At 40.9% G+C, this 25,721-nt stretch overlaps 3 protein-coding genes across 4 annotated transcripts in view; 2 read left to right on the forward strand and 1 right to left on the reverse strand.

Annotated features, from left to right (window-relative positions):
- KCTD18 (potassium channel tetramerization domain containing 18) lies at positions 1 to 3,184 on the reverse strand (the record flags this gene model as incomplete). The annotated part of the gene is given in 8 exon segments (XM_082055944.1): positions 1 to 753; positions 1,225 to 1,418; positions 1,653 to 1,714; positions 1,717 to 1,837; positions 1,839 to 1,858; positions 2,620 to 2,676; positions 2,679 to 2,701; positions 3,144 to 3,184. Coding segments are annotated over 8 exon segments (684 nt in total). The 3' UTR covers positions 1 to 587.
- A 2,470-nt stretch (positions 3,185 to 5,654) lies between these two features.
- Positions 5,655 to 18,138, forward strand: SGO2 (shugoshin 2). The gene is made up of 9 exons (XM_082055447.1): positions 5,655 to 5,673; positions 7,076 to 7,230; positions 8,590 to 8,765; positions 9,160 to 9,237; positions 9,862 to 9,944; positions 10,999 to 11,234; positions 11,732 to 13,720; positions 16,356 to 16,503; positions 17,837 to 18,138. The coding sequence occupies exons 2-9, from the start codon at positions 7,089 to 7,091 to the stop codon at positions 17,940 to 17,942; spliced, it is 2,958 nt and encodes a 985-aa protein (XP_081911573.1). The 5' UTR covers positions 5,655 to 5,673; positions 7,076 to 7,088; the 3' UTR covers positions 17,943 to 18,138.
- A 4,333-nt stretch (positions 18,139 to 22,471) lies between these two features.
- AOX1 (aldehyde oxidase 1) overlaps positions 22,472 to 25,721 on the forward strand; it is a 42,858-nt gene continuing 39,608 nt past the window's right edge. For both annotated transcript variants that reach the window (XM_082055352.1, XM_082055353.1), the window contains exons 1-3: positions 22,472 to 22,550; positions 23,603 to 23,660; positions 25,365 to 25,461. In XM_082055352.1, coding sequence (XP_081911478.1) covers positions 22,491 to 22,550; positions 23,603 to 23,660; positions 25,365 to 25,461 — 215 coding nt within the window. In that variant the 5' untranslated portion in view covers positions 22,472 to 22,490. The remainder of the gene's footprint in view (positions 22,551 to 23,602; positions 23,661 to 25,364; positions 25,462 to 25,721) is intronic.

Consider the following 25,721-nt stretch of genomic DNA (forward strand, 5'->3'; position numbering starts at 1 on the left):
CAGTTGGAAAAGTAAAAAGAGAAGGTAACGTAGCTGAGCTGTTGGGAAAATTTAAATTATTTAGGTATGTTTGGAAAAAAAGGGTTAAAAAATCATCACTTAACATGTTTGAAAACGTTGCTGTGAAAGAGAAACTAATAATTCTGGAAGGCAAACATTGATCTTCCAGCTTGTGGCAGTTTCCTGGAGCCTGTTGTCGCAGGGGAGCGGCTGATCTGAGCTCAGGGATGGCGGTTCATGCCGTGAGGCTTCTTCCCCAAACAGTGACTGGGCCGCGTCAAAATCTTGTAAATCCTCACATTTTGTCCTGGTGACTGTAGCAGGGGCTCCCCGGGACCCAGGCGCTCCGGCTCAGTGCGGCCGTCACCACGGGAGGGGACAACAGGCACGGACAGAAATGGGAGATGATGCAGCTGGTGCAGCAAACTGCTGGAACAAACCGCACTGGAACGTTCATGCGTGTTGGACCAGAGACCAGCGTGAGTGAAAAGATCTGTAGATATATAGATGTATAGGAAAGCAGCAGCTTTGAAAAGGGCCTGAAATTATATTTATATGAAAAAATGGTGCAGTGTTTCTGCTTTATTTTAAGCTGACTGTGGCTTTTTCTGTAATAAAGTAGTAGTAATGAAGTAAAAGAACAAAATTAATACTATGCCTCTCCCTTCCCAGGCCTTGAAAGCATCCACCATCTTTTTCAACTCAGCCACTGAATAATAGCTCCAGAGGTACTGGCCGTTATTTCCAGCTTCTCTAGAAATGTTGTTTTAAAGGTAACACTTATGTGCTAGCTCTGGCTAAGTCCTTAAAAATGTAACGTCCTTAAAAATGGATCATTCTTTTAACCAAATCCTAAGTAGAAGGACTTAATAGTAAATTTTTGGTAACACAGAAAGGAAAATGTTACTTAAATTTCATTTTCATTTGTCTAAGAGGTCCTAAATAGTCACCCTCCTATGATCAGTGTGCCCGGGAACACCTACTGCTAAAAATGGGTATTTGGGAAATAACAGGTGTTGGTAAAAGAATAATGACAGAACTGATGGTGTAAAGCTGATACTTGTAAATCCCAATCATTTATTCAAAGGGAAAACACAGTAGGAGGACAGATACCTGACCCCGGTGTCCAAATACTCTTGGAATAAACATATTTAGCTATTATTATAATTTGTGAGTGTTCATTCTCACTTCATAATGTTTTCATGTGTTTGACAGTCATCTCACCTTTTGAAAATGCTTTTACTGTGAATTTTTGTTCTTAGCTCTTTACTAATTGCACCAGTCCCATCAGGTCTTGTGGCGCACACCCCAATAATTTGACTTGCAGAGCTCGCTCCAGATGTGTTGAGATAGTGCAGGGCCCAAACTGCAGGCTTGCTACAAACTGAATCATATGAGTCGCAGAAATCTAACAAAGCCTGGAAAAAATAGAGACCACAACATACACAACATGAATAACAATGCAATATTTTTAGTCGAATAAGCTTTCATCTTTCATTTTTCTATGATGCGTTATCAGCTCTGGATTTACTGCTGATATAACGTGGTGATTAAAAAGTGCGAACTTGCATATACTGTAATTTTAGTATCTGATGCTAAAGAATGGTGCTGATTACAGAGCACATCTTTTAAAATGGAAGAAATGTCAAGACCTTTTTAAGCTCTCTATTTGACTTTAAAGAACACATCTCTATTTGAATAGCCGAACGGTCGGGTATGGATAAGGGATGCCAAAATAATCTGCTTCCTCCTGCAGCGCAATTTGAATTTGTTCATCTTCAGGAATCCGAACTTCTCCATGCAGATAATCCAAAAGATCTTTAAACAGGCCTCCATCTCAATCCAATTAGACATGCTCCTGGAAACAGAAAGAATATTGCTGTGGTTTTACAGGGATGTTTTGTTTGTTTTTCTGTCCTTTGGCTGCTGGGCTCAGGGCCACTGCAGAACCGTACCAACCAGCTGGACACAACGGGTGTTTGCGGCAACTGGGAGACGGTAGCAAATGTTTAATGTTTCAGATATTTTAAACAGTCAAAAGGGTACAACAAAGCATTACTATTCTCCATCCATCGAGTCTTTAAAATGGACATGCTTTGGCAGGATTTCCAAGTCACAAGTGTGAAATGTGAGCCATGAGTAGTTTTATTCAAGCTTTCATATCAAGCCGTGGTGGTGAAAAATGCAGTCTTTCCTGAGTAATGAAGTATTCCGAAGTGAAGATGAGATCTAAATCTTATATAATGAACATACAGGGATTCAAAGTAGGATCCAAGTTAAATGCCAAATACTCTGCCGACTTCAATTTTATCTATTTTGATATTATAGTGAAGAAGTAGATTGTCAAGCCATGGTCTGGCTGGAGCTGAGGCAGGGCAAGCGCTGTACAAACACGGGTGTTTGCAAACATGGGTGGTCTGTGCAATTCAGATGAATTACTTGTAGGTGTAAAGTCACACACGCATAATTGTTCTATGTCCTGGAGTTGAAGAACTCAACCGATGCTCAGCAAATTGGGAAAAGAGATACACTATAAAATGCAGAAATAGGTATAAAAGCGTGCATTTGCCACAGAGCTCCCTGATCAGAATGTCGTATTTAGAGCTTGAACATACTCACCTGATTCATCCACTTTGAGAGGAAAGCGCCCACTGAACACCGAAGCCAGCACTGAACCTTAAAGCGGCACGAGGACTCGCGCCTGGATGGACGCCCTGGACGTCTCTACCATTGCGTCTGCAGGTGAGGATGTTAATCACAAGCCATTCAAACCTGAAACATACAAACAGAAAGAAATCTAATGCCAGTTAAGGCTGAGAATATTCTATATGAGACCTAAGCGTTAGCTCAGCTCTTGCATGTTTGTTATGCGATACTGGAAATCTGCTTTGAAAACAGTGCTGGAGATGTATTAGTGCAAATAGTCAAATATTCTTTTACTGTAAATACCTATGGCGTTTTACTTTGCTAGGAAATTCAGAGGTGACTCTTTTGGGACAAACAGGTGAGCAGCATTATACGGTCAGTACATGCGAGGAAAGCACTGGAAGGATGTTCTGGGAAATCTTGCTCTGGGCATAGTTCACAGCACTAAAAATGCAGTAATTTTGTACTAATGACCAAGTGGCTTCTTTAAAACCCACTCTTTGACTAGGGCTGCTCTAACTCGCTGGAGCTGCGGCATCACTAGAGCCACATTGCCAGCAAATACCCTTCGCCTGTGTGTGCCTGGAGCTCCTGCGTGCGCGGGGAGTGTCTGGGCAGCAAAAATGGGCACGACAGCAGAAGAAAATACTCCAACCGCCGCCATCCTACAGTAAGAGCCTACGCCTATGGATACAACTGCCAAATAACTAGTAGGGGTGTGCAGAAGTTAACGGGGCCAAACTCTAAATTTGTGCAAACCGTCTCAAGTTACAAGATAATTATGCGTTTAGGAAATATAGTAAGAGAGAACTAAATCCCAAAGGTTAACAATATATTTTAATTGCTGTCTGAAGTCCAGTAAAAAGCCAGTTATTTAACTGTACACTGCACATGCAAGAAATGTGCCCTTATTGTATTTAAATAGTTTTTCTGTATTTGTCTTAGCAAGTTAACTTGGTTATGTCTACGCAAAATACCAACGCCATAGGTAAGCTTTGGAGCTCAGGCTTAACTGTTTGAGGTATGGTTACTGTTAAAGCTCAGCACAGCACGTCCTTGGTACAGAAGCAAGCAGCATGATCAGCCTGCACAAGCAAACTGCCTTTTGAGCTGCATGTTCTTGGGAAATGAACACAGGCACTTTGTGTTTTGGTTCGGTTTTTACTAGTTTCCAATGGAAGCCGGGTTTACACACTCATCCTCTGTGTATTTGTGCTTCCATTTACTAAATTCAGTCAAATTTGTCAGAGGGAAGAGGCATGAAGAAACGAATTTTCATTAAGCTTGTGCAGGAAAGGCTGTGATTACATGAAAATGTGTTCTTAATCCTATAACTTCAGGAAAAACTTACAGTGTGAGCTCCAGTCCTGTTGGACATCAGAGGATCCAGAGAGAGAGAAGCCGTTCTGTATAATCTACCCACCAGAAGTGCTTTAGTCATAGCTTACACTTTACTAGACCTTATGGGATTAATTCCTCAAGCAAGATTTTTTTCAGAGACAGATTTGCATGTAGCTAGTAAGACAAACTCAATGCAACCCTTCCCATGTGGTCAGGGCTTCTCCAACAGGTCTGTCTCTCCTCTCTTTCCCTCAAGCTCAGTTTATAGACTAGTCATAGGATCCCAAATGACCAAAACCTACCATTCTGCTCTTAATATTTAAGATCTATAGGCTGTGAAACCTGGCAGTGCTTTAAGCTCTTTCCCACTCTGAGCGGCTGGCAATTAACAGGAGGTTTTTAAGTGTGAAATATTACAGCGTGGGAGTTCCTCAGCCCAGTGTAAGGGAAAGCATGAGCACAGGTGGAAAGGCAGTCCTTGATGGTTTGTTTGAAATTTATTGCCAGCAGTAGCGGCATAAACATGAAATGGAAGCAAATTGGTGATTGCCCCTTCAGGACTTGAGACTGTTGTAAAACTGGAGGAAATGGAAACTCCTGAGCGGCTCTGGAGGAACACGCTGCCTTCTGGAACAGATGAGGAGGTAAGTTTTATTTGATTGGTTTTCTGTTTTTAAAGTTACGTAAGGTTATTTCCTCATGTATTTGGCCAGAGTTTTACAGTGGCTGTAGTCCCTTCCAAGTTGCCTTGAAGGGGAAATGTACCAAAGCCCTACAAAGTGTGCTGGATCAGCTCTGTATTTGAAGGGGATTGCATAGAAGCGTGGGGGTTTTGCAGCTTCAGGGCCACACTGAGAACATGTGCTATATAGCATACACAAGATAGAAAAGAGAGACTCTCCAGATTATGAAAATAGTAAGTTCATAAAGATACATTTTCAAATCATGCTGCTGATACTTATTGTGCGATTCCTTTGATTTACTTCACAGCATATTGTAATGTCAGCACACAGAAAGGTGAGATTTTCCTGATGGTTGCCGCATTATGGAACCTAATGCTGGTTTAATTCAAACCTTCCACATCTGTGTAAACCTTCAAATAAATTAAAACATTAACTCTCGTAAGATTTTCACAAATCCTGGATCAAATTTAGGAATTAACGTCCACCAGAACTAATGGTTGGGCTAGACATGGCCTGTGATAGAGAATGTACATGGAGCGGCTCTGAACACATTTTGGGGAAAAGCATTTTATTAGACTAATGGTTTATGTGTATCCTGTGTCTGAAATAAACACTGTGACTGTACATGTAAACTATTTTAACACAGGTGACAAAACTGTGACAGAGCTTTTCCTGTTTTATCAGCAGACATCTCGGAAGATGGATGTTGGTTGTGGTCTAAAGGCAGCGGTAGCTGTTGCAGCCTGGCTGCGCCTCTTATCTCCGACTTCTGGAGCACGGGGCGTTACTGATTTCTCTGGTAAGTTTGTCGGTTTATTGTTGCCTTCGTGTATCTCTCCGTTGAGATGTCACCGCCGGTGTAGTTCTCAGTGGCTCCTCACACAGCGCGGGCTCCGCGTGCGGCTTTAAGGCCGATCCTCCTCCCCCGGCCCCGCGCTGAGGGGCCGCGAGCGCCGCGGAGCAACGGCCGCCGCGTAACGGCCATTGGCGGGAACGCCCTGAGGTGAGGAGGGGAGGGAGCCCGGAGCCCCTGGGGTGAGGAGGGGAGGGAGCTCAGGGCCGTTCCGCCGCGGGAGCCGCCTCCCCGAGGTGCTTTACTGGGGCTCCTTTCCTACTTGTGCCCCTGTGCTCTGCCCTGGGGAGACCACACCTGGAATATTGTGTCCAGTTGTGACCCCTCAGTTCCAGCAGGACAGGGAACTGCTGGAGAGAGTCCAGCGCAGCCACCAAGATGCTGGAGGGAGTGGAGCATCTCCTGTGTGAGGAAAGGCTGAGGGAGCTGGGGCTCTGGAGCTGGACAAGAGGAGACTGAGGGGGGACTCATTCCTGGGGATCAATATGGAAAGGGGGAGTGTCAGGAGGATGGAGCCAGGCTCTTCTGGTGACAACCAGTGACAGGACAAGGGGCAATGGGTACAAACTGGAACACAGGAGGTTCCACTTAAACATGAGAAGAAACTTGTTCCTGGTGAGGGTGGCAGAGCCTGGCCCAGGCTGCCCAGGGAGGTTGTGGAGTCTCCTTCTCTGCAGACATTCCAACCCGCCTGGACACCTTCCTGTGTAACCTCATCTGGGTGTTCCTGCTCCATGGGGGGATTGCACTGGATTGAGCTTTGAGGGCCCTTCCAACCCCTGACATCCCGGGGTCTGTGTGGCAGTGAGCCCCTCTCCCTGGGTGCCATATTCCAATACAAAGCCTCTTGTCATCAACAACTGTGACCACTTTAGAATGAGCCCGTTCATTGCATGCTGGCATAGTGCTATTTGTAGTTACTTTTGCTTTCTCTGAGAAACTGCAAATAACAAGATGTACACATTGACACCTCATGAATACATTTAACTTTCCATTTAGCTATAGCTACAGCATGACTGTAGATAAGACTAGCAAGAAACAATCATTGAGGCTTAAAGAACGTTTTTAAAATAAGTACCAAGGCCTCATATATGTTCTGAAACTGTTTGTTTTATATTCAGGGAATACTGTTTAATTTAATTGTCTTAAAATTGTCTTTAAATTTATAGGCTTTATAATGCAGTTTGTTTAAATGTTTCCATTTGTGCAGGCAAAAGCTGGTCTGGTCATATTGTGAAGGGATAGAACGTTGAGGCTTTTTTCCCTTTTAAGTGTAAACTTGGATAGATATTTGAGGGAATGGAGAAGATCAAATATCTGTGATCCTTTCAGTCTTCGTGTTTATTAGTTAAATTTTTTGCCACTCTGTGATTGTGTGACTTACATCTCAAGGACCGGTTCATTAACCTGTTTGAATTGAACAAAGGTAAAGACTGAAGCAATTTTCTCAACTTCAAAGATAACAAATCCTGATAAGAGATAATGAAACTTAATTTTTAAAAGTGTGAGAAAGGTCATGTCTTATTTGGGCATTCCCCTTGACAATGTACAGGTTCATTTTGGTGATGAAGAAACAGGCGACTGCTCGATCATCCCCCATTGTCACCTCGGATACTGTTAGAGGACACATGCAGAAAAGAGATGGAACATTGCAAGCTGCGAAATGGAACGCTTCTTTAGCATCCAAAATCAAAACTAAATTAATGAGTAAGTACAATTAAAACCGAAGCCATCTATTGTTCTTAGAATGTATGACTTAAAAAGGAACGGTAATTGTATTTAATGTGACTTGCTGAATCGCTGCCTGTTAAAAGTATTAATGTGGTATGTTGAGAATTTTAGGAGAGTCTGAAAGTTAAAACACATGATTGCAAGTTGTTTATTTATCTAGTTATCTGAGTATTTTCAGTGGATGCTCTTTGACATTGCAGTATTTTGTAAAAGACTGTACTCAAGTGCATGTCCATGGCCATTTGGGCCATCCCAAAAATGAGGTACCAAAATAAGTCAAATCGATGACCTTTCAAAGTGTTGTTGCCATAGTAAAATACCTGGTATTGCCATGGGGATGACAGGAAACTCTTCATTGAGTGAATTTACTGAATCAAGAAAACTACAAATATTCATCTGCTGATTTAGTCACTTGCCAGAAGGTCTTTTGTTTTCCCAGTAAGTCAGGTTTAAATTAAAACATGGGTTTGTCATGGTAGATGGTTGGGTAAAAAATACTCATTTTCAGTGAAAACTAAACAGCATAGGTGAACAATACTGATATTCTTTAGAAATCTCCACAGTGCAGTAAAACAAATCATTCACTAAGCTGAATAGTAATTGCAAAGCATAATGTTTGGATTAACAAGGTTCCACAGACTTTTGCCTGTTTCCCAAAGCAAAGAAATACGGCATTGCAAATTTTGAATTACAGGCTGTAGAAGGAATAACATAAGGCGATGATGAGATGTATTAATAGTTGGAGCAGATTTCAAGCTAATTTTTTCTCCTTTTTGTACTATATAAGAGCATGGTCCCTACCTTGACTTCAAGTTAACTCTGTATGTTCTATGAACGTGAAGCAAAAAAATCATCTTGGTAATATGCAGTGTTGCTCACCAAAAAAAAGGTTCCTAAAACATTCTGCAACAGGTGTGAGCGGGCAGGTTGTCGTTAGGACAGTGGAAGTTGTATTTCTAGCTTCACGCTTTTTGCTTTGATATGTAAAATATTTGGGATTTTTTTTTTTTTTAGAAATATTTTTATGCCTGTGAAACTCTAAATGCTTTCGTCTTAAAATAACCTTATTGAAAAGAAAAACCACAAACACACACAAACAACTTAAAAAACCCACAAACAAGAGCAGAATCTGTGCATGAAATAAACTTGACCATGAAGCTGACAGAATAGTGGTCGGAAAGGCAGCCAGCAGAAACAGTTTCCTATTAGAAAGCGTCAGGCTTTGCTATTGTTCCGCCACAACCCCCAGATAAAGTGTTGTTATGTAGTGATAGTTTATGCAGAGAGGGCCTTGAAATGAAGCTTTTGAAAATAATATGGTTTTGTCTCCTTTAGATAACTCATCTATGTTTAAAGTATCGTTAAAACAAAATAATAAAGCATTAGCTGTGGCTTTGAGTGTGGAGAAAGAAAATTCTCGGAAGCTAAAGAATGAGAAGATTTTTCTTCAGAAGGAAGTAGAAAAGCTGCAGCGTCATAATATCTTGCTTCGTCAAAAACTAACCAGTTTGGTATGCTGCAAGTAATATCGTTTCAACTTAGCTAAACCAAGCTAAACCAAGCTTTTCTCTTTTTTGCAAACAATATTGCTTCTTAAATCATGATTTATAATATACACCTCAGATTTGGGAGGTTATATCAAGTAATAGCATAGTATTTTCATTTGAGTTTTCTTTCATAGGATTTTTGTGTACTTGCTATTGTGTCCGTCACTGTATATGTGTATCCACAGCTGCTTTAGTGCCAGCTTCACCTTTATGTTTATAGGTGTTGACATGATATAAGAAATCAGTTTGTGCTTAACTGAATGAAAAAAAACTACAACGTAGACTTACCTTTATATCTTTTCTTAAGCCAGAAGCCACTTAAAATATTTTTTTAAATTACTTTTCCTTTTACACGCAGAATAAAACTCTCACAGAAATAGAAGCATTTTTGAACGATAACCTCTTAACTGCAATAAAAATAAGCAGTCTTTCTGAGGTAAGACTTTTTTTTAACTGTTACCATATTGAACTCGTTTTGCAGGATAATATTTTCAAAGCATCTAAATGAGTGCAATGTTGAAATCATGTATTGCGTTTGCATATATACATGCATTTCAAAACATATACCCCATTTCATTAGCCCTAGGCTAGTGAAATAAATGAAATTTTGCGGTTGCTTGCACTAAAAATGTAGGTTTTAATCTTGTTAACAGAGTATGTAAAAGTTAAATATCAGTTAGCCCTCATGAAGTCATTTGGTTTAAAAGAAAAAGGCGTAGCATTAATACTGGAGGGTGTGGTATTCTTCACCAGTGAGTGAGCCACCTGCCTCCCCTGGTTAGTCCTGCAAGAAATATCTTGCATTTCGAATCTGTACAGGAAAACATGGTAGTCCTTGTGTCATGGCTAAATTACTGTTAATTTTAAAAAAAACCCACAACACTTTTTATTGTCTGTTCTAAACGGTTACATAGTGTTGCTCTGTGCTTCTGTATGTATAATGCACTTTACAGTAGTTATTTCTACATTTTAGAAGTCTATACATTGCTTTGGGATATTTCTGATACTTGTAAGAGAATATTCAACTGTTTCTACTTCCCCACTGTTGTTCTTTTGAAAGAATCTTGAGAGTCGCGTTCCTCTGTCGCCCGGTCCCGGCAGCCCCGCTGGTGACCAGCTCAAGAGCACACAGCTGTCAGCTGGGTAGGTGCTTCTGTTAAATGTGCAAGTTGAGAAGCGTCTCTGGATTTTCATTCAACTAATCTTTGTCTATTATCCTAAGTATTTGTCGAGGGTTTTGATTGCAGGATGACAATAAAACCCTGGCAGATGTATTGTTAACCTCTTCTCCCCCTCCCTTCCCCCTTCAGCCCCTCCCTCTCCCCCCTTCCCACTCAGGACAGGTGATCAGGAGGGACAGAAGGACAGAGAGAAGAGAGTTGGAAAAAGTAAAAATGTTTTACTAATGCTACTAATAAGAATAGAGAAAATCATACAAACTATACAAATACAATCTTGAAAGTCCCAGCAACTGCAGAGCCGGCACCTGAAGTCCTGGACTGGACTCTGCAGCCAACCGGAGCTGGATTCAGTCTGTCACTGGCCTCAGTTCACAGGGACAACTCGCAGGGTCCTCTCCTAATGTCGGCCATAAGGAAAAGGGAAAAGGAAGGGAAAAAGGCATGAGATCCTCGTGATCTCCCTCTTTTACATGAAGTATTCACGTGAATGGGATGTTATGCTCAGTTGGTCAGTTCTTGGTCGCCTGTTTCTCATTGTCCCTCTCACGAGATGTCCATCCATGCTTATCAATAACTTCGCATTCCATTGCTATGTTTGCCAAAACATGTGTCTGGTTCTCCAGGAAAATGCAGCTGATATGAAGCTTTAGCAGACAGGCAAATTCACTAAAAGAGAAACTTGTTTTTTAACAAAAAGAGGACAGTATTTTTGAGGTAGTAAGAAGCAATTTCCTGTCTCATTCGGAAATTACCCATTGGCAACTTGGACTTAATGTATGTAGGTTGGTAGACAAAACTTGTGTTTGAATAGCTTGCTGTTTTCTTCATGGGATCTCAGCAGCACGAAGATGGATTCTCTATACTGAAAAATACATTTGCCCCTAAGATAGAACCAGATTTCATACTCGAGTTCTTGTTTTCTGCTTTTAAGCATTATTAAGGGAATGTTGGAAACAATTGGATGTTTTGGTATAAAATGTACTACAGACCTTCACAGTAACATTTCCTCTTTTCAGATCTGTAGAACTGCCATTGAAGCTTCCTTTGATTGCAACAGCTAATGCGCAACAGCAAGATAGCCCTTTGGTGTGTGAAATACCAAATCCTCCCACGTGTACCACTACTTCGTCAAAAGAAATGCATTCAGATCAAATCGAGTTTGTATTATCAGTGCCTTCTGGTACAAATAATCAAAAGTTCATTGAAATAGACCCGGTGGAAACAACCATTGACAAAAAGATATCTTTAAAAGGTAGGAGGCATTTCTGTACAGCTGATTCATTTTCCAGAGCTATCTGAGAATTAGCATTTAATGATTGATTATTTGATGTGCACTACAGAAGGTATAGTAAGATTCCTGAACTGTAATAAACTAATAAAAAATAGAATGATCACCCATAAGTATGGGTGTTCTGACAATCACTTGTAGAATTGACGTACGCAGCTGAAATGTAACAAAATTAATGTGAGCAGAATAAAACTTTGATAAGCTACCCAAATGATAACCAAAGTAATTGTAGAAAAATACACTTTTTACTTATACCCAACTTTGGTAAAATATTAAATTAGCACTAGTTAAGTAAATTTTTAAGGACCAACTGCAGAATATGTGTATTCAGAAAAAAAAAAAAAAAAAAAAGAAAAAAGAAATTTACACAGTTTGCTTCTGGTCCAGCCTTCAGTAATCTGTCTTATTCTGGTAACTATATTCTTTCTTTCCCCAAGCTACTGAAATGTTTCTCTTTGCAGAAAATCGATTATGCACAGAACTAACTTGCAGCAGTGCCTTCCTGACTCAGGTGGAAAATACACAACCTTTAGGACAGTCCAAGGAGCTCAGGAAACAATATCATCATAGTTCAGTGCCATTCTGTGGGAAGGTGACTGAAAGAAAGAAACATGCAGTAATTCCTAAGTCAGAATCGCAACCTAATCTAAAGGATTTTGATAAAAAATGTAGCTCAAATAATCTGCATCATCATGGTATCGACAGCAGCAGCAATACCAATGACGTGAATTTTCAGGGAAGTTCAAGTGACTCATCTCATGTTATCCCTTCAGCTCTTAAATTTAGCAATGAAAGTAAGATAGACTTTAAGAAGCTGATTTTTACTGAAAAGACAAAGCCTGAAGAAACCATTTATGATGCTGATATGGAGTTGACTGCCAGTGATGCAGGTGAACTACTCACAGTTACAGCGAAAGACAAATTACACCGAAATCAAAATAGTAATGCCAATTCTGATCAAATGTTAGCAAATTTCAGAAAAGTAAAATATTCTAAGAAGGATAAAGAGAAAATTAAAAGCAAGACTGAAGTCAGTTCAAATTTTTGTGTAGAAGAAAGGGCCACTAGGGCTGACAGTAATGAAGTGTCAAGAACTACCGACTCACAAACTCAACAGTTACCCACAGGCAGTTCCGTAGGGAAGCAGAGTTTGCTAAATACTGGCAAATATTATCAATCACAACTTTGTCCAAGTAAAGCTAAGGATGCTGGGGGGACATGCCAGGTTAACTTAATGAGTCCAAACAAACAGGAGACAAATAAAGACACTTTCTCAGGAATGTCTGAAGACATGGAAAGCAAAATACGAAAAGCAGACTCAAACTCATCTGGTAACAAGATCCCACCAGAGGTTTATTGTGCTGCAAATTTACCATTCCAAGATAATACTTCTAATGTGTTGCCTTCCCAGCAGGACTTTCTGCATACAGATGAGAAATGTGGCAAACCAAAAAGAAACAGGAAGGCCTTTCAAAACCCTTCTAAAATGGACAACGCAAAGTACCATGGAGAGGAAAATGGGCAGTATGAGGAATCTGTTTCAAAAAAGTCTCAAACAGAGGTTCACCAGTATGACAGCAAGAGGAAACAAGACCAGAAGAATATCATAAAGAGAAAATACAACAAAAAAAGTAGTTATAGACAAAGTGGAGAAACTAGAAGTGACAGCATTCATAAAATTCCCCAGAAAGCAGACCAAAAGAGTAGCCATTTTTCGCCCAGGAGATTAAAACATACATTGGCAAAGGCCAGCAGGAAAGCATGTATAATACCAAAAGAAAATCTTACACAGTTCTCAACTTGTAAAAATGAAGAATTAAAAACTAAGGACGTGGGGGCTGTTCCTGGAAATAAAGTAACTGAAATTCAGCAAATGCAAGTAGCTTTAGTTACTCAGAATGGTGTATCTATGAATACGCCACAGGCTAAAGAACAAGTAGATGGTGATGCTAATATGCTAAAGACAGTAGATTCCCCATCAGTGGCACATAAAACCCCTCACATTAGTAATTCTCCTGATAATCAGATCAAGCGCAAACCCAGGTTTAGTGCTGGTATTACTGAGACCAGAGTAGACAAAAATTATTCCAGGCATATAGATCAGGGGAGGCAGAATATTTTGGATGACCAGGGAGCCCCTTGGGAGAAAGATTCCTTGATGAGCAAGTTAAAGCATACGGCTCAAAAATCCGAATTTGTAAAATTTCTACCTGTGAAATGTTCTAAGGATGTGCCATTAAACACAGAGAGCTTTTTCCAGGAAGCTCTTTCCAGTGTGGAGCTCCCAGCTCTTGGTAACCATGATGCTTCTATGAAGTTCTCTATACCGAAAAACTCTGAAATCTGTGGGGAAAATGATCGTACTGAAGCACTGGATACTGCAAAGGCAGAAGAAAAACTGGATCATGTTCCTAAAGAGACTGACAAAAAGACTCTGACACCTTGTCATGGTAAGTGGATGATGAGGAAATATGGCATTTTGAATGAGGTAGTACCTGAAACAGTGGCAAGTTATCTTAATGCTATCCTGCTCTTATTGATTGCTTAGAGTGGATGAAACAGGGATGGAAAAGACTGAAAATCACTAAAATTATTCTATATCATATATCAGTTGCAACATCTTTTTTTAATTGTGGTAACTAATGTCCTTGTTATTTTTCAGTATATTCCAAGATGATATTTGATTGGGCAGATGTAAGTAGTCCACATTATTGAGGAGCAATTATAGTTGGAGCATGTATTCATTTTTCAAAGACTGACAGAATTCAGAACGTTTGGGACAGAAAAGTTACAATAACTTGAGCTTTTATACAAGGGAAATAAGAGTGAACACAGTTCCCTTCATAAATGGAGAACACAGCTGGATTTAAAGACTTCCTTTGTATTTCTTTAGGACCACTGCAATTCAACAGGAATTGGGAGATCTAAAAAAACTACTGTGAGCAGGTTTTCTCTAGAATCTACCCATGAGCAAACTTTCATTTGACAACTTCTTTAAGTAAGATACATTAAATTAAGAAAATAATTAAACTTTAGTGTAGTTTGGAAGATAGGTTTAGATTCTTCTATCATACAACGAAATTACTGTAAAGGAGTTTAAGGAATATATGACTAACACATCTAATACAAATACTGGCAGAATTAGACCATCATGTGAGTTGCTAGTCCTGGTAATTTGCAGTTGCATCTTCTCATCTTCATTTCCTTCTTTGGAAGGGAGGAAAGGATCCCGTAACTTTAGAAACTTTAATGATAAATTAGGAAACCCTTGTGATCAGCAGTATCAAAGACTACTGGCATGAAAAGCAAGCTCATCATTTGATCTTCGCCCGTTTAAGCGTAGTTCAAAAGCCAGTTCATTTTTCACCCTATATCCAAATCCATATCTTGAATTAAAAGAAAGCAATGAAATGCCATGATTTCTGATGATGCCAGCTCTTCTGATCGCCACCTTGAGCTCTACTTAGAAATATACCTTGAAAGTCTCCTGTAATGAAAGTCTCTATATGGTAAGATCTCTGTGAATGTAAATATTCACACTCAGAAGCAGCCGGCTTTCCTAATAACGCAGACTCATAGAAGTCTCAAAACTCTTACTGCTGAAAGAGAAACTCACCTCATTTCCAACCTTGAGCTTTAGGAGGAGCTCAAAACAACAGTTTACCTTCACTTTAAAATGAGTACAAATCAAGACTGATGTGTGAGGCCGCCAAACTCGGAGGGTTCTCATGCTCAGAAAGCCCTGTTGTTTAAACCAAATGAGCATTGCTTTTCCTTAATGAACTCTGTCAAAAGACAATGCTTTTTCTTTTACCTTCATCAATCTGGAGGCGTTTGCTGCAAGCAGCCCAAAGTCACCTTCATATGTCTGAAAAGTGAGCAGAAGTCCAGTGAGGAACCTCTGACTTCATGTCTGTGTTTAAGGTATTTCAGAATACTTGATGAAATGGTCGGTCTTACCCGCTGAGATGTGTCACTTCATCTCAGTGCAGGATTCTTCTACAGGATTGTAGTAATTCAGCACTGTCAGCTTGATCATCCATCAAGAGTGTGTGTGCTAGACTGTACAAGGCATTCAGGTGCTATGATAAAGAAAGAAAACACTTTAACAGCTTTGTAAATAAAGAGTGATATAATTTATTCATCTCGAGATAGGCACAACAAAAAATTCATCATTTATCCCATATGTATGAATTTCCTCTGTGAGATCAATAGCATCCATTTGCTGCCTCAGAGGGTTTAAGGTAAAGTGTTCAAACTCAAGAAGTGAAGATAAGAGAGTTTTAAATTCAGTTCCTTTGTAAAACTATATCCCAAGTGTTCTCATCTGAACACAATCAATTTAAAACACATATCAGTGAGGACTGTACACTCTTGGAAGAACTTTTATGGAACACAGATTATTTTATTTCATCTTGGATTGCTGTCTGCATTAACTCTTGGTGCTTTTCAGAGAGACTGTGATCTACAAGGGGCTCAGATTTTTTGAAATGTGAGCTAAATAGTAATTTCAATATTTCTCCCAAGTTATCAAAATATTTGTCTCCAAACTAAACGTTGATTGTTTAGTCTGGCATTGTGCGTTGGTTTTAGAGCCGGCATCCAGTTGGAAACCAGTAGGACTGGAGAAATCTGGCCCAGGCTGGATCTTCAGCTGATACACGTGCCCCTCCCCTGCCCTCGAGGCCCTGAGCTGTGTGCAGTTCTACTTTGTGAAATGCAGTAACTTGGGAGCCTGGAGCCGCTCACTGCAGATCACAGTGGCTTTCTGGAAACGGCTGGGGAGCCAGGGCACAGCCAGGGCTGCGTTGGACGCTGCTTTGATCATCTGTCACACAGCATCCAGAGTGTCAGGGGCTGGAAGGGCCCTGGAAAGCTCATCCGGTGCAATCCCCCCATGGAGCAGGAACACCCAGATGAGGTTACACAGGAAGGTGTCCAGGCTTTTTTGTTGAGAATCTTTAGACTAGAAGCACTAACCAAAGTACCCAAATTAAGAAATACTGATTGAAAATCATGAGGAATTGAAAGTTTATGATTCAGAAAAATATATAAAATGAGACCTGTATATTCCTGTATCCACAGGGAGAAAGGCTCTGCAAGATCTGCCAAGCAATAGTTTACAATCTCACACTTCCTTACCTAAATCCCCCAAAACTGTAGAAGAAAACTCAGCAGCACCATCTAGACGAGGAAGAGCCACTATTTGCTACAAAGAACCCAGTCTAAACTGGTAAGTAAACGTAACATTTTGGGGTTTGAAGTACATAATTATCCCTATTAAAGTTTTGCTATTAAAGCCCCCAAATAAACAGTTGAACTGTCTTTTTCACAATTCTCTTTTGCAGTGATGCTTCGGTGTTGATAGAAAGCATTTCCTGTTAGTGGGGCAAGATTTCCAAGTGCCAGAATAAGACACCCACAGTATTCAATCCTCAAAATTGAAACATAGCGTATAGTGCAACATTTTATACCAGTAGTGATTCATGGTGAATTCTTAGTGTTTATCATGATCTAAACCCCTTTAGAGGTGGATAACTGTAAATGTTATGCTTGAATGTAAATTAATACCGTAATAATGTCCTTGTAATGTTAAGTGGCAAGATACTGCGTGCACTATTATGATGTAATTGAGTTGTTTTGCTTTAACTAGCTCTATCTAGTATAAGAAATCATTTGAATTTAAGATTTATGGATTTGATAATTAGTTCTTTACCTCTCAGTGTTCTTGGCAAATTTAGTGGCGTGGGATTTCTGAGACAGGTCACAAATTGTGTAATAATTATTAACAGTTTTTAAAGGATTTTAAAACCAAACTTCCATTAAGAAAACTAGTATAATTCCACTTAGGTGAATAGATCTAAATCCCAATGGACCTTTAAGTTGAGTACTTCTGAAAATATTCTGAGCTTTTGGCACAAAGTTGATTGTGGTTTCTTGGTTGGTTGTTTTGTTGTTGTTGTTTTTTAGTATAATATTAATTTAAGCCAAAATTGCACTGTATTGTGTATTAGTAGAATGAGGTAAAGACAGTGTAAAGATTTCCGTGTAATAGTGTTGAGACTGAAAGGACTACGGCAAAATGCTGTAATATTGTGATATTGACACACTCTCCTCTTTTACCCCCCAATGATAAGATTCTGCATTTCTGCAGAGAGACAGTAACAAATAACAGAAACAAAGGTGGATGTTACTGAAGATTTTAGATCGCTGTCTCCTATTTATGTTTTGTTTTTATGTACATTATCCAGAATGGGTGTTGTTAAGCTTTTGTTTTAAATCATTTTTGAGTTCTGTCTTATAGGAATAAATTATCATTTCTGACATATTAATGTTGTACAAGCCCACATAAAAAGACTACTGTTTTTAGCATTCTTTTGAAAAACTGTAGTTATCTATGCCTTGCTACTTCAGACATATTTATTTTCCATACATTTAATTTATTTAATGTTTCAAGCTTTCATTAAGAGTATTTACCATTTGGAAGGGTTAATATATAATTATTATAGTTACATAGGTACTTGGTGATATTCATACGTGATGTCTTTGATTTCTTTTGTTTACAGCAAATTAAGGCGTGGAGATCAATTTACAGATACACAATTTCTGGATTCCCCAGTCTATAGAATAAAAAAGAAAAGAAGCTTTAAAAGTAAACCAAAATTTATTTGAAGAAGAGAATTGCCTTCACAAACAATACTTCTAAAATGGGTACACTTATATATATGTGTGTTTATCAGTGTAGAGTGCTTATTGGTTTTTTATTCAGAAGGGTTTTCCAAAATGGAATTTCCTAGAAAGGACCCCCCATACAAGGACACTGAATTACTTCACTGAGGAAGGTAAATGCAGGTCAGGCTCCTCTCTTGTGTTTCGTTTTCTAATCTGTTCAAAGAGTTTGCAGCACTTCTTAATTTGTTAGAAAAGTATATGTGTTACCGAGAATTAAAAATAAATCACCTTTGGGAATTTTATTGTGAGTTTTTCATATTTACCATGAGTAGAACCATTTCTTGGTGCTGGTTGGAACAGACACAAGCATCCCAAATTTCGATAGACGTACCGAAATAGATGGGTCTGGCATTATCTGGATGGTGGGTGTGCAGACTGTAGCTCACAGCCCGCACAACCTTTACAGACTGCAGGGGGTAAGGTTCAGGTTCATTTTGCAACCACAACAGCCGTAACTTATCTGTAATGGGATACAAATAAGTTCCCTTCTTTTGGGTAAGGAAGGTGGTTCTTCACAGACTGTGCAGCTGTGCTGAGGAATTCCTTACTACGGAAGTAGATGTTATTAGTTTACATGGGCTTAAAAATTGATTGGACAAATTAATGGAAGAAAAAGCTATGAGGGATTACCAGAAATACCTTTTCTGGCACAGGGTGTCCATGAATTGCAAATTGTTGAAAGCTGGAAGAGTGTCCTGGAGAAGCCTTACTATGCATTCAACCAGTTTTTATAGTTTTTCCAAGGCCATTCAGTATCGAAACTTTGAGAGACCAGTTCTTCGGTTAGCTAGACCTCTGGTCTGGTACTGTACACCTTCTAAAGAGGTGTAACTGATACTCTTAGTTTTATAATATATTCTTGAGAATATCAAACCAAACTATACTCTTTGTACTTAATAGTAGCTTCTGTTGTAACCTGGGAAGTTGGTGGAGATAGTCCTGGAAGCAGTTTCCATACATGCTAAAGACAGTCGGCATTGATTTCCAAAGGGGCCGTCGTGCTTGGGTAACCCAAAGCCGCCCGCAGTGAGCCAGCTGGCCTGGCCAGCGAGCGAAGAGCAGGACATGGTGTTTGTCTCAGTTTGAGTAAGGCTTGTGACGTGGTCTCTGGTCACATCCCACTGAGAAGCTGATGATTGACACATACCGAAATGTAGTCCTGGATATAGCTATCAGGTGTGTCCATTCTACGTGTAAGTCTTGAACTATAACCATAAACAGCAAGAGGCACAAAAGCATTATTTACAAATATCTAAGTAATACCACAGCTGTTTTCTGTTCTGCTTTTGGTTTTGGTGTTTGGTTTGGGGTTTTTTTGTGTCAGTCTGTAACCCTGAGGCAGCTCCCCCAGGATCCGTAGAACGCTCCGTGTAGGAGTTTGGAGTTAAATGCGCTGCCAGCAAGGTAGTTTACAGAGGTGACCTTTGTCCCCTACACAGCTTGTCTGGCTGGGCTCACCAGTTCAGAGACCGCGCAGAGACTGGGAATGGACAGGGACAGCAGGACGTTTTCATAGAGAGCCTCGCAGGAAAAGGAAAGTGTTCCATCAGGATGAATGTTCTTCCAGTACAAAACTCAGCCAGGCAATGCTGTTAGCAATCAGGACACATAACCACGGGCGTAGTTATATGCAGTGCTTTATTTCAGCGCTGGGAAACCAGGGGTTCGCACCCAAAGCTGGCTTTGCTGGTCAGTTTAAGTTACACAGTATTTATACAGTCCATTCACATACATATTCATATATTCATTAAGATACGTAACGGTTACTCAATATTGATTACAACATCAATTGCTACATCTTGGAACTATTTTAATCATGTGCAGTGTCCTCACTCTATACGTATTTAGGCTAAGATAAAAGCTAGGTTGTTAAGATAGGAGTGTACTCGAACACGATATGCTTGAACATCCTCTCAGGGACAGTTTACAAAACTGATTCATCCTTTCAGGAACATTTTGTAAAACTGGTTCTGTTACTAACAATGCGAGCTGTATTGCAAAAGAGCTGTTGTTATCTGAGGAGCTGCAGCAAACAGGCTTTTTCTTTCTGAAACATCCTGCATATCTCACTATTAGCACGACCATTATGAAGAGGTGCAGAAATAGTTTGGAAGGTGGATTCTATCCTGATTCAATGTTATTTTAAGAAGAATTACATATCGAATATTTTAATACTTTTTTTTTTCTTATATTTGTTTACCAAGTTTGTGATTAATTGTTGTGGGTGTTTTTTGATTTAATTTTATTTTTTTATTTTATTTCAATGTTCTTGCTGGCTTTCACTGATAATCAACTGCGCCAGCCAAATCATTAGAAATCCAAACGCAGTATCTGTTACAGCTTGTGTTCCCTATGCTGGCACTGCAGCAGCACAGCAAAGTGCTTTTTAAATGATTATTTCTCTTTATTGCCTGTGGTTTGAAAGCTAGAAACAGAAACCCATGCTTCGTATTCGCAAGAAAACAACATCTTTTTGGAGATGATCTCAATCATTTTTCACTGAAGTTCCTGTTGTTCCACCAGCCTCAGGTGTTACCAGGTAGGCTGCTACAGTGTTCCAAATAAAAGCATGGCAGTTCAATAAAATATAAGGCCTAGGGCTTCATACTTTAGTTTCTTCCATTTCTTTTAGTGTAGATATATTTCAAAGTAACAAAGGATAAAGAAAGTTATGTGAAGATGCACAGAAGTTAATGTAAGTACCTCTGAAATGACTGTTGCTGCTCCCCTTCTTTCCTTCCATCCTGTTTTTGTTGCTCAGATTTATGTTCTATACACAGAGAAAACTTACTTTGGTATTTTCTAGGATGAAGTTATTTTAACTCTTCTGCAGAATGGTTGCTTACTTTAGGTACTGCATAAATCTTGTTGAATCTTCGTTAAAAGCGCTTCTTTTACCAGATCAGCTGATATATTAGAAGCTCTTGCCAGGAAAAACATGTGAAAAACAGCTCATGATGTTTGAGAGAAAAAATAATCTGAAGCTGTCACACAGATTAAGGTTATTTTGCTGAGGACAAGGTAATTTGAACTTCTTTTTATAGCTTCAAAGTTGCTTTGTCTCATGTTTATTCAGTCAAATTTTTTACATGTAATATTTTAGTGTACCACTAATAAGGATTTTGATTGTTTTACAAAAAATAGGAAAATAAATTGTATAGATAAAACAGGAAGAGGAAAACGTTTATGATTCTGTAAACCCTTGCCTTGCACAGGTAGCCTTTACAAATGCTTATATTACCTGGGAGTTACTGCCAGTTATTTTGTGAGTGCAAATTTGTGCAAAATTCCCATGAGGCTCATGATCACTGCATTGCTGGCTTTGATCCCACCTGAGAAAGCGTGAGTTTGAATATCCCTTGAAAGGATCCAGTCAGTCCATTGTGTGACAGCTCCAGCTGTTGAGGACTGTTGGCTGCAGGGAGTCAGTCCAAGCTGGAGCAGTGGTGACACTGGAAGCTGTGCTGCCATCAGAGACCTGGACAGGCTGGAGAGCTGGGCGGGGAAAATATTAATGGAATATAACAAGGGCAAGTGTAGAGTCTTGAATCTGGGCAGGAACAACCCCAGGTTCCAGTGTAAGTTGGGGAACGACCTGTTGGAGAGCAGCGTAGGGGAAAGGGACCTGGGGGTCCTGGGAACAGCAGGGTGACCATGAGCCAGCACTGGGCCCTTGTGGCCAGGAAGCCAATGAGACCTGGGGTGGGTTAGAAGGGCGTGGTCAGTAGGTCAGAGAGGTTCTCCTGCCCCTCTGCTCTGCCCTGGGGAGACCACACCTGGAATATTGTGTCCAGTTGTGGCCCCTCAGTTCCAGCAAGACAGGGAACTGCTGGAGAGAGTCCAGCGCAGCCACCAAGATGCTGAAGGGTGTGGAGCATCTCCCGTGTGAGGAAAGGCTGAGGGAGCTGGGGCTCTGGAGCTGGACAAGAGGAGACTGAGGGGGGACTCATTCCTGGGGATCAATATGGAAAGGGGGAGTGTCAGGAGGATGGAGCCAGGCTCTTCTGGTGACAAACAGGGACAAGACAAGGGGCAATAGGTGCAAACTGGAACACAGGAGGTTCCACTTAAAGATGAGAAGCAACTTCTTCCTGGTGAGGGTGGCAGAGCCTGGCCCAGGCTGCCCAGGGGGGTTGTGGAGTCTCTGCAGACATTCCAACCCTCCTGGACACCTTCCTCTGTAACCTCAGCTGGGTGTTCCTGCTCCATGGGGGGATTGCACTGGATGAGCTTTCCAGGTCCCTTCCAACCCCTGACACTCTGCGATTCGGTGTGATTCTGTTGTGGGGCAGCTCCAGCTGTTGGGCACAGCTGGCTGGTGGCTGGAGGGACAGTCCGTTGTGCGGCAGCTCCAGCTGTGCGCGCAGCTGCCGGGCCGGGGGCGGGGCCGGGACCCGGGGCGGTCCCCCCCCCAGCTCCGCCCCGGCTTTCTCATGCCCGGGGCTTCCTGCAGCGGGCACTGCGGGGGCCCGCGGTTCGCGGGGGCTCATGGCTCGGCAGGGGCGGGCGGGGGCCGAGGAGCTGCTGTTCTATGTGAACGGCAGGAAGGTAAGTGTTGGCGGAAGGAGTGTGCAGGCGGGGGGCTGTGTTCCAGCAGGAAACCCTGCCGAGGGTGGGCACAGAGCTGCGTTCCTCAGCCTTCTTCCTCGTGGGAGTAGAACGGAATCGTTACGCAAGGCTCCAGAAGCGTTCCTTTCCATCTCCTTTCTCCAAGTGGTACTTTAGCTGGCTAACGCTGCTGCGTACAGCAAGTGCTGGTAGAAGCACAAGGCTTTTTTGGGGGAAAAAACCATGTCAAAATGAAATGGACTTTCAGCTGGGTGTGAAATTTGGCTAGTGAGCAAACTAGCTTTTCATTTCTACCTGCCTGGCTTCTCATCTTTGATGGTATCAGAGAAGAGGCATTAGGTGGTATTAGATTCTCAGAGGCACAACAGAAAGTCAGCAAGACTCAGGTGCCAAAATACAGACTATTGGCCAACATAAAGATAATATTGCAAGAACAAACTTAAGCTGGTTGTTGATTCAATGCAACTGGAAGGAACTAGCTGATTCTAAGCAACAGAATAAATAGCGTAATTGATCAAGAATCCAGATGTTTCTATTGCTCTCTGTTGTTAGTCCGTTACAGCAAGTGAAAGCTTATGTAAATAGAGCTGGAAGAAAAATGGGCGCTGCTGATAGCCGTAGATGCTTCATCTGGTGGCCATCCTGGGACGCTGACGTACCAGGAAGGCTCTAAAATCTGCAAACCATTAATTCTTTATACTCTGCTACCTCTATTGTAGGAAAGTTCTGCTGCATTTTTATTTCTAGTGTTGCCAAAGTTAAATTTCCTCCGTCTGACCTTTCACTGAGCAGCAGTTAAATTTTAAGTAGCTGCAAGGTGACCTGGTATTTCTTTCCTGGAAACGTATCTGTCCGAGAAGGAATTTCTAGAAGGAACCCAAATTCGCATGTGGCTTGGGCAATTAGTCCAGTTCTATGAGAGGGAACCGCAGAAGGATTCTCTTCTGGCCTTGTGGGAATGTTATCCATGCCCTGAATTTTGAAAAGCATTAGTTTCTAAGTTAAAGCTTGTTTTTAATTTGGAACTGCAGATAATAGAGAAAAATGCTGATCCTGAAGAAATGCTGTTGTCTTATCTGCGAAAGAGACGTATCCTTTTCTTGCCTGTTCCCTTAAGTCACTCATTCAAACCCAATTCTTATAAATGATACAATAATTAAAAGGTTATTTACCAGGTTAAGGAAAATATGGTTCCGGTAAGATAAAACAACCATATTAAATGATGTGTCTTTCTTAAGCCCAATACTCTCCCGTGAGCTGCTGTATTTTTAGCCTTGTTTCCTACACAAAGTTATGCCACCAGGCATGATGTGTATGTGTGTGTGTGTTCCTCCCCTCTCCCCCGTACAGAAAGCCGAGAACCTTTTGGCACGTGTAAGTAAAGCTCGTCAGAACAGCAATCTCCAAGTTTCAGAAAAGTCCGTCTCCTCGGAATGGGGAGATGTTGCAATAAGACCCTGAGTCTGCTGGAATTTTGAAGTAATCTGTTTTTTCTTATGACAACAACTCCAAACAGATTTCTAAACTAAACCAACAAAAACCACAGGTTTAATAGTAGGTAGATACAAACGAGTATGTTTTTAAAACAGAAAGAAGTGAGTTAGATGAGGCAGAAGTTGGGCGAGCTGGAGTTCTCACCCTGACAGTCCTGTCTTTGCAGGGAAGGTTCTTTACTGCTGTCTTGGTTTCAGCCCCAGCTCAGTGGTTTTCTGGGTTGCTGCGAATTGCGCAGCACTCGCTCTGATCTTTTCCTCTCTTGCGCTTCCCCGTTTCAGAGGTCTGACCGTGTGTCTGCTCTCAGTAGTTCTCAGGAGCTGTTTAAAAACCCTCTGTGCCACAACCTTACTCCTGGTGTTGAGGAAGCTGTTGTGTGATGTTCTCACAGCTGGAGCAGGGAGCACGTGTGGGGAGGGACAGAATCTCTGCTTTGTGCAGCTTCCCAGGCTGTCCCGTGAAACACACCCCACGGGGCAAGGGAGCTGCCAGACGCTGGAGAGTTCACACAGGAGACGGTCCTTCTGTTTGTCTCAAAAGAAAAACTTAAGTCAAAACATGTTTGTTACTGGTCAGATGACAGGATGCTCAGGGAGGCATTTATATATCTACATATAGAGAGATATTTATTTATTAGCCTCATTTTTTGAGGCTAAATGCCATAGGAGTCAGCAGATTAGACCACTGTTAATAACTGGAAGGCTTATTGTAAATTGACAAGTAAATAGAAGTTCAAGAAGGGAAGGCATTTGATCTGAATGTATTTCTTTTATCTGACAGGTTAGGAGGTCTGTGAAAGGGCTCGGTAAAACACTTTACAGTGAAAAAAAGCCGTAGAGCTTAATTACTATAGACCTTAAAGCTATGCATGTGTCTCAGACCTTCAGAGCAAGTGAAGCGTGCTCACCCTCGCTCTGACAAACGCCTCCGGCTTTTGACGGGGCAGCGGGAAAAGATTTTGCCCATTCCGCATTTCTTCCTTTTGTATTTTCACTTGGAAAGCTTCTTCAGTTCCTCTTTCTGCCTCAACTGACTTTTCTTCCAAAAGAAGTCGGGATCGAGTTTTCTGTTTCCTTGGCAACGGGATTTTGGTTGTGCCATTCTTTAGCTTCAATTTTATTGTCACTGAAAATTTTAATCGGGCGTATTAGAGAAAGGTGTCTGATACATATGCTGTCATACCAAACCAACTCTAGTTCCTTAGCAGTTCAGGAAAAAAAGGTGGCATCAAGCTTTTGAGGAGAATAAATGCCAAAATGAAGCCTGATAATTTGTTTTCCTTAATGACAGCGTTTTCAGTCCGTCTCACAGGCACTAAGTATGGCTGTGGGGGGGGCGGCTGTGGCGCCTGCACCGTGATGGTATCAGCTTACGAGCCAGCTTCGAAGAACATACGGTATCCTTAACAGAAAATGTTGAGTTTCATTAAGCTGAAAACAGGAATAAGTTACTTTGAAATTGAGAAAGCTCCAGTCAAAATGTTAGATGGTAACATGTCATTGTCAACTGAATATACATTTTTTTAGGTGGGGGAAGAAGTCAAAATGTTCCAGTTGTTCCTTTTGAAAGTTGAATTATATTGGAATGCAATGAAAATGAAAATGTTGAAAGTTATTAAAAGAATTGAAATTAAAACAGTCAGAGTGGCACTTGAAC

Source organism: Streptopelia decaocto, assembly GCF_964273445.1.
Source record: "Streptopelia decaocto genome assembly, chromosome: 6".
NCBI classification, from domain to species: Eukaryota; Metazoa; Chordata; class Aves; order Columbiformes; family Columbidae; genus Streptopelia; species Streptopelia decaocto.

What these genes read in the sequence shown, in the direction of transcription:
- SGO2 (XM_082055447.1), top strand. Translation starts at nt 7,089, where the DNA reads ATGAAGAAACAGGCGACTGCTCGATCATCCCCCATTGTCACCTCGGAT. An exon ending in AAATAAGCAGTCTTTCTGAG is followed by an intron (nt 9,238 to 9,861) that starts GTAAGACTTTTT and finishes TTCTTTTGAAAG; the next exon opens with AATCTTGAGAGTCGCGTTCC. An exon ending in GACTCTGACACCTTGTCATG is followed by an intron (nt 13,721 to 16,355) that starts GTAAGTGGATGA and finishes CTGTATCCACAG; the next exon opens with GGAGAAAGGCTCTGCAAGAT.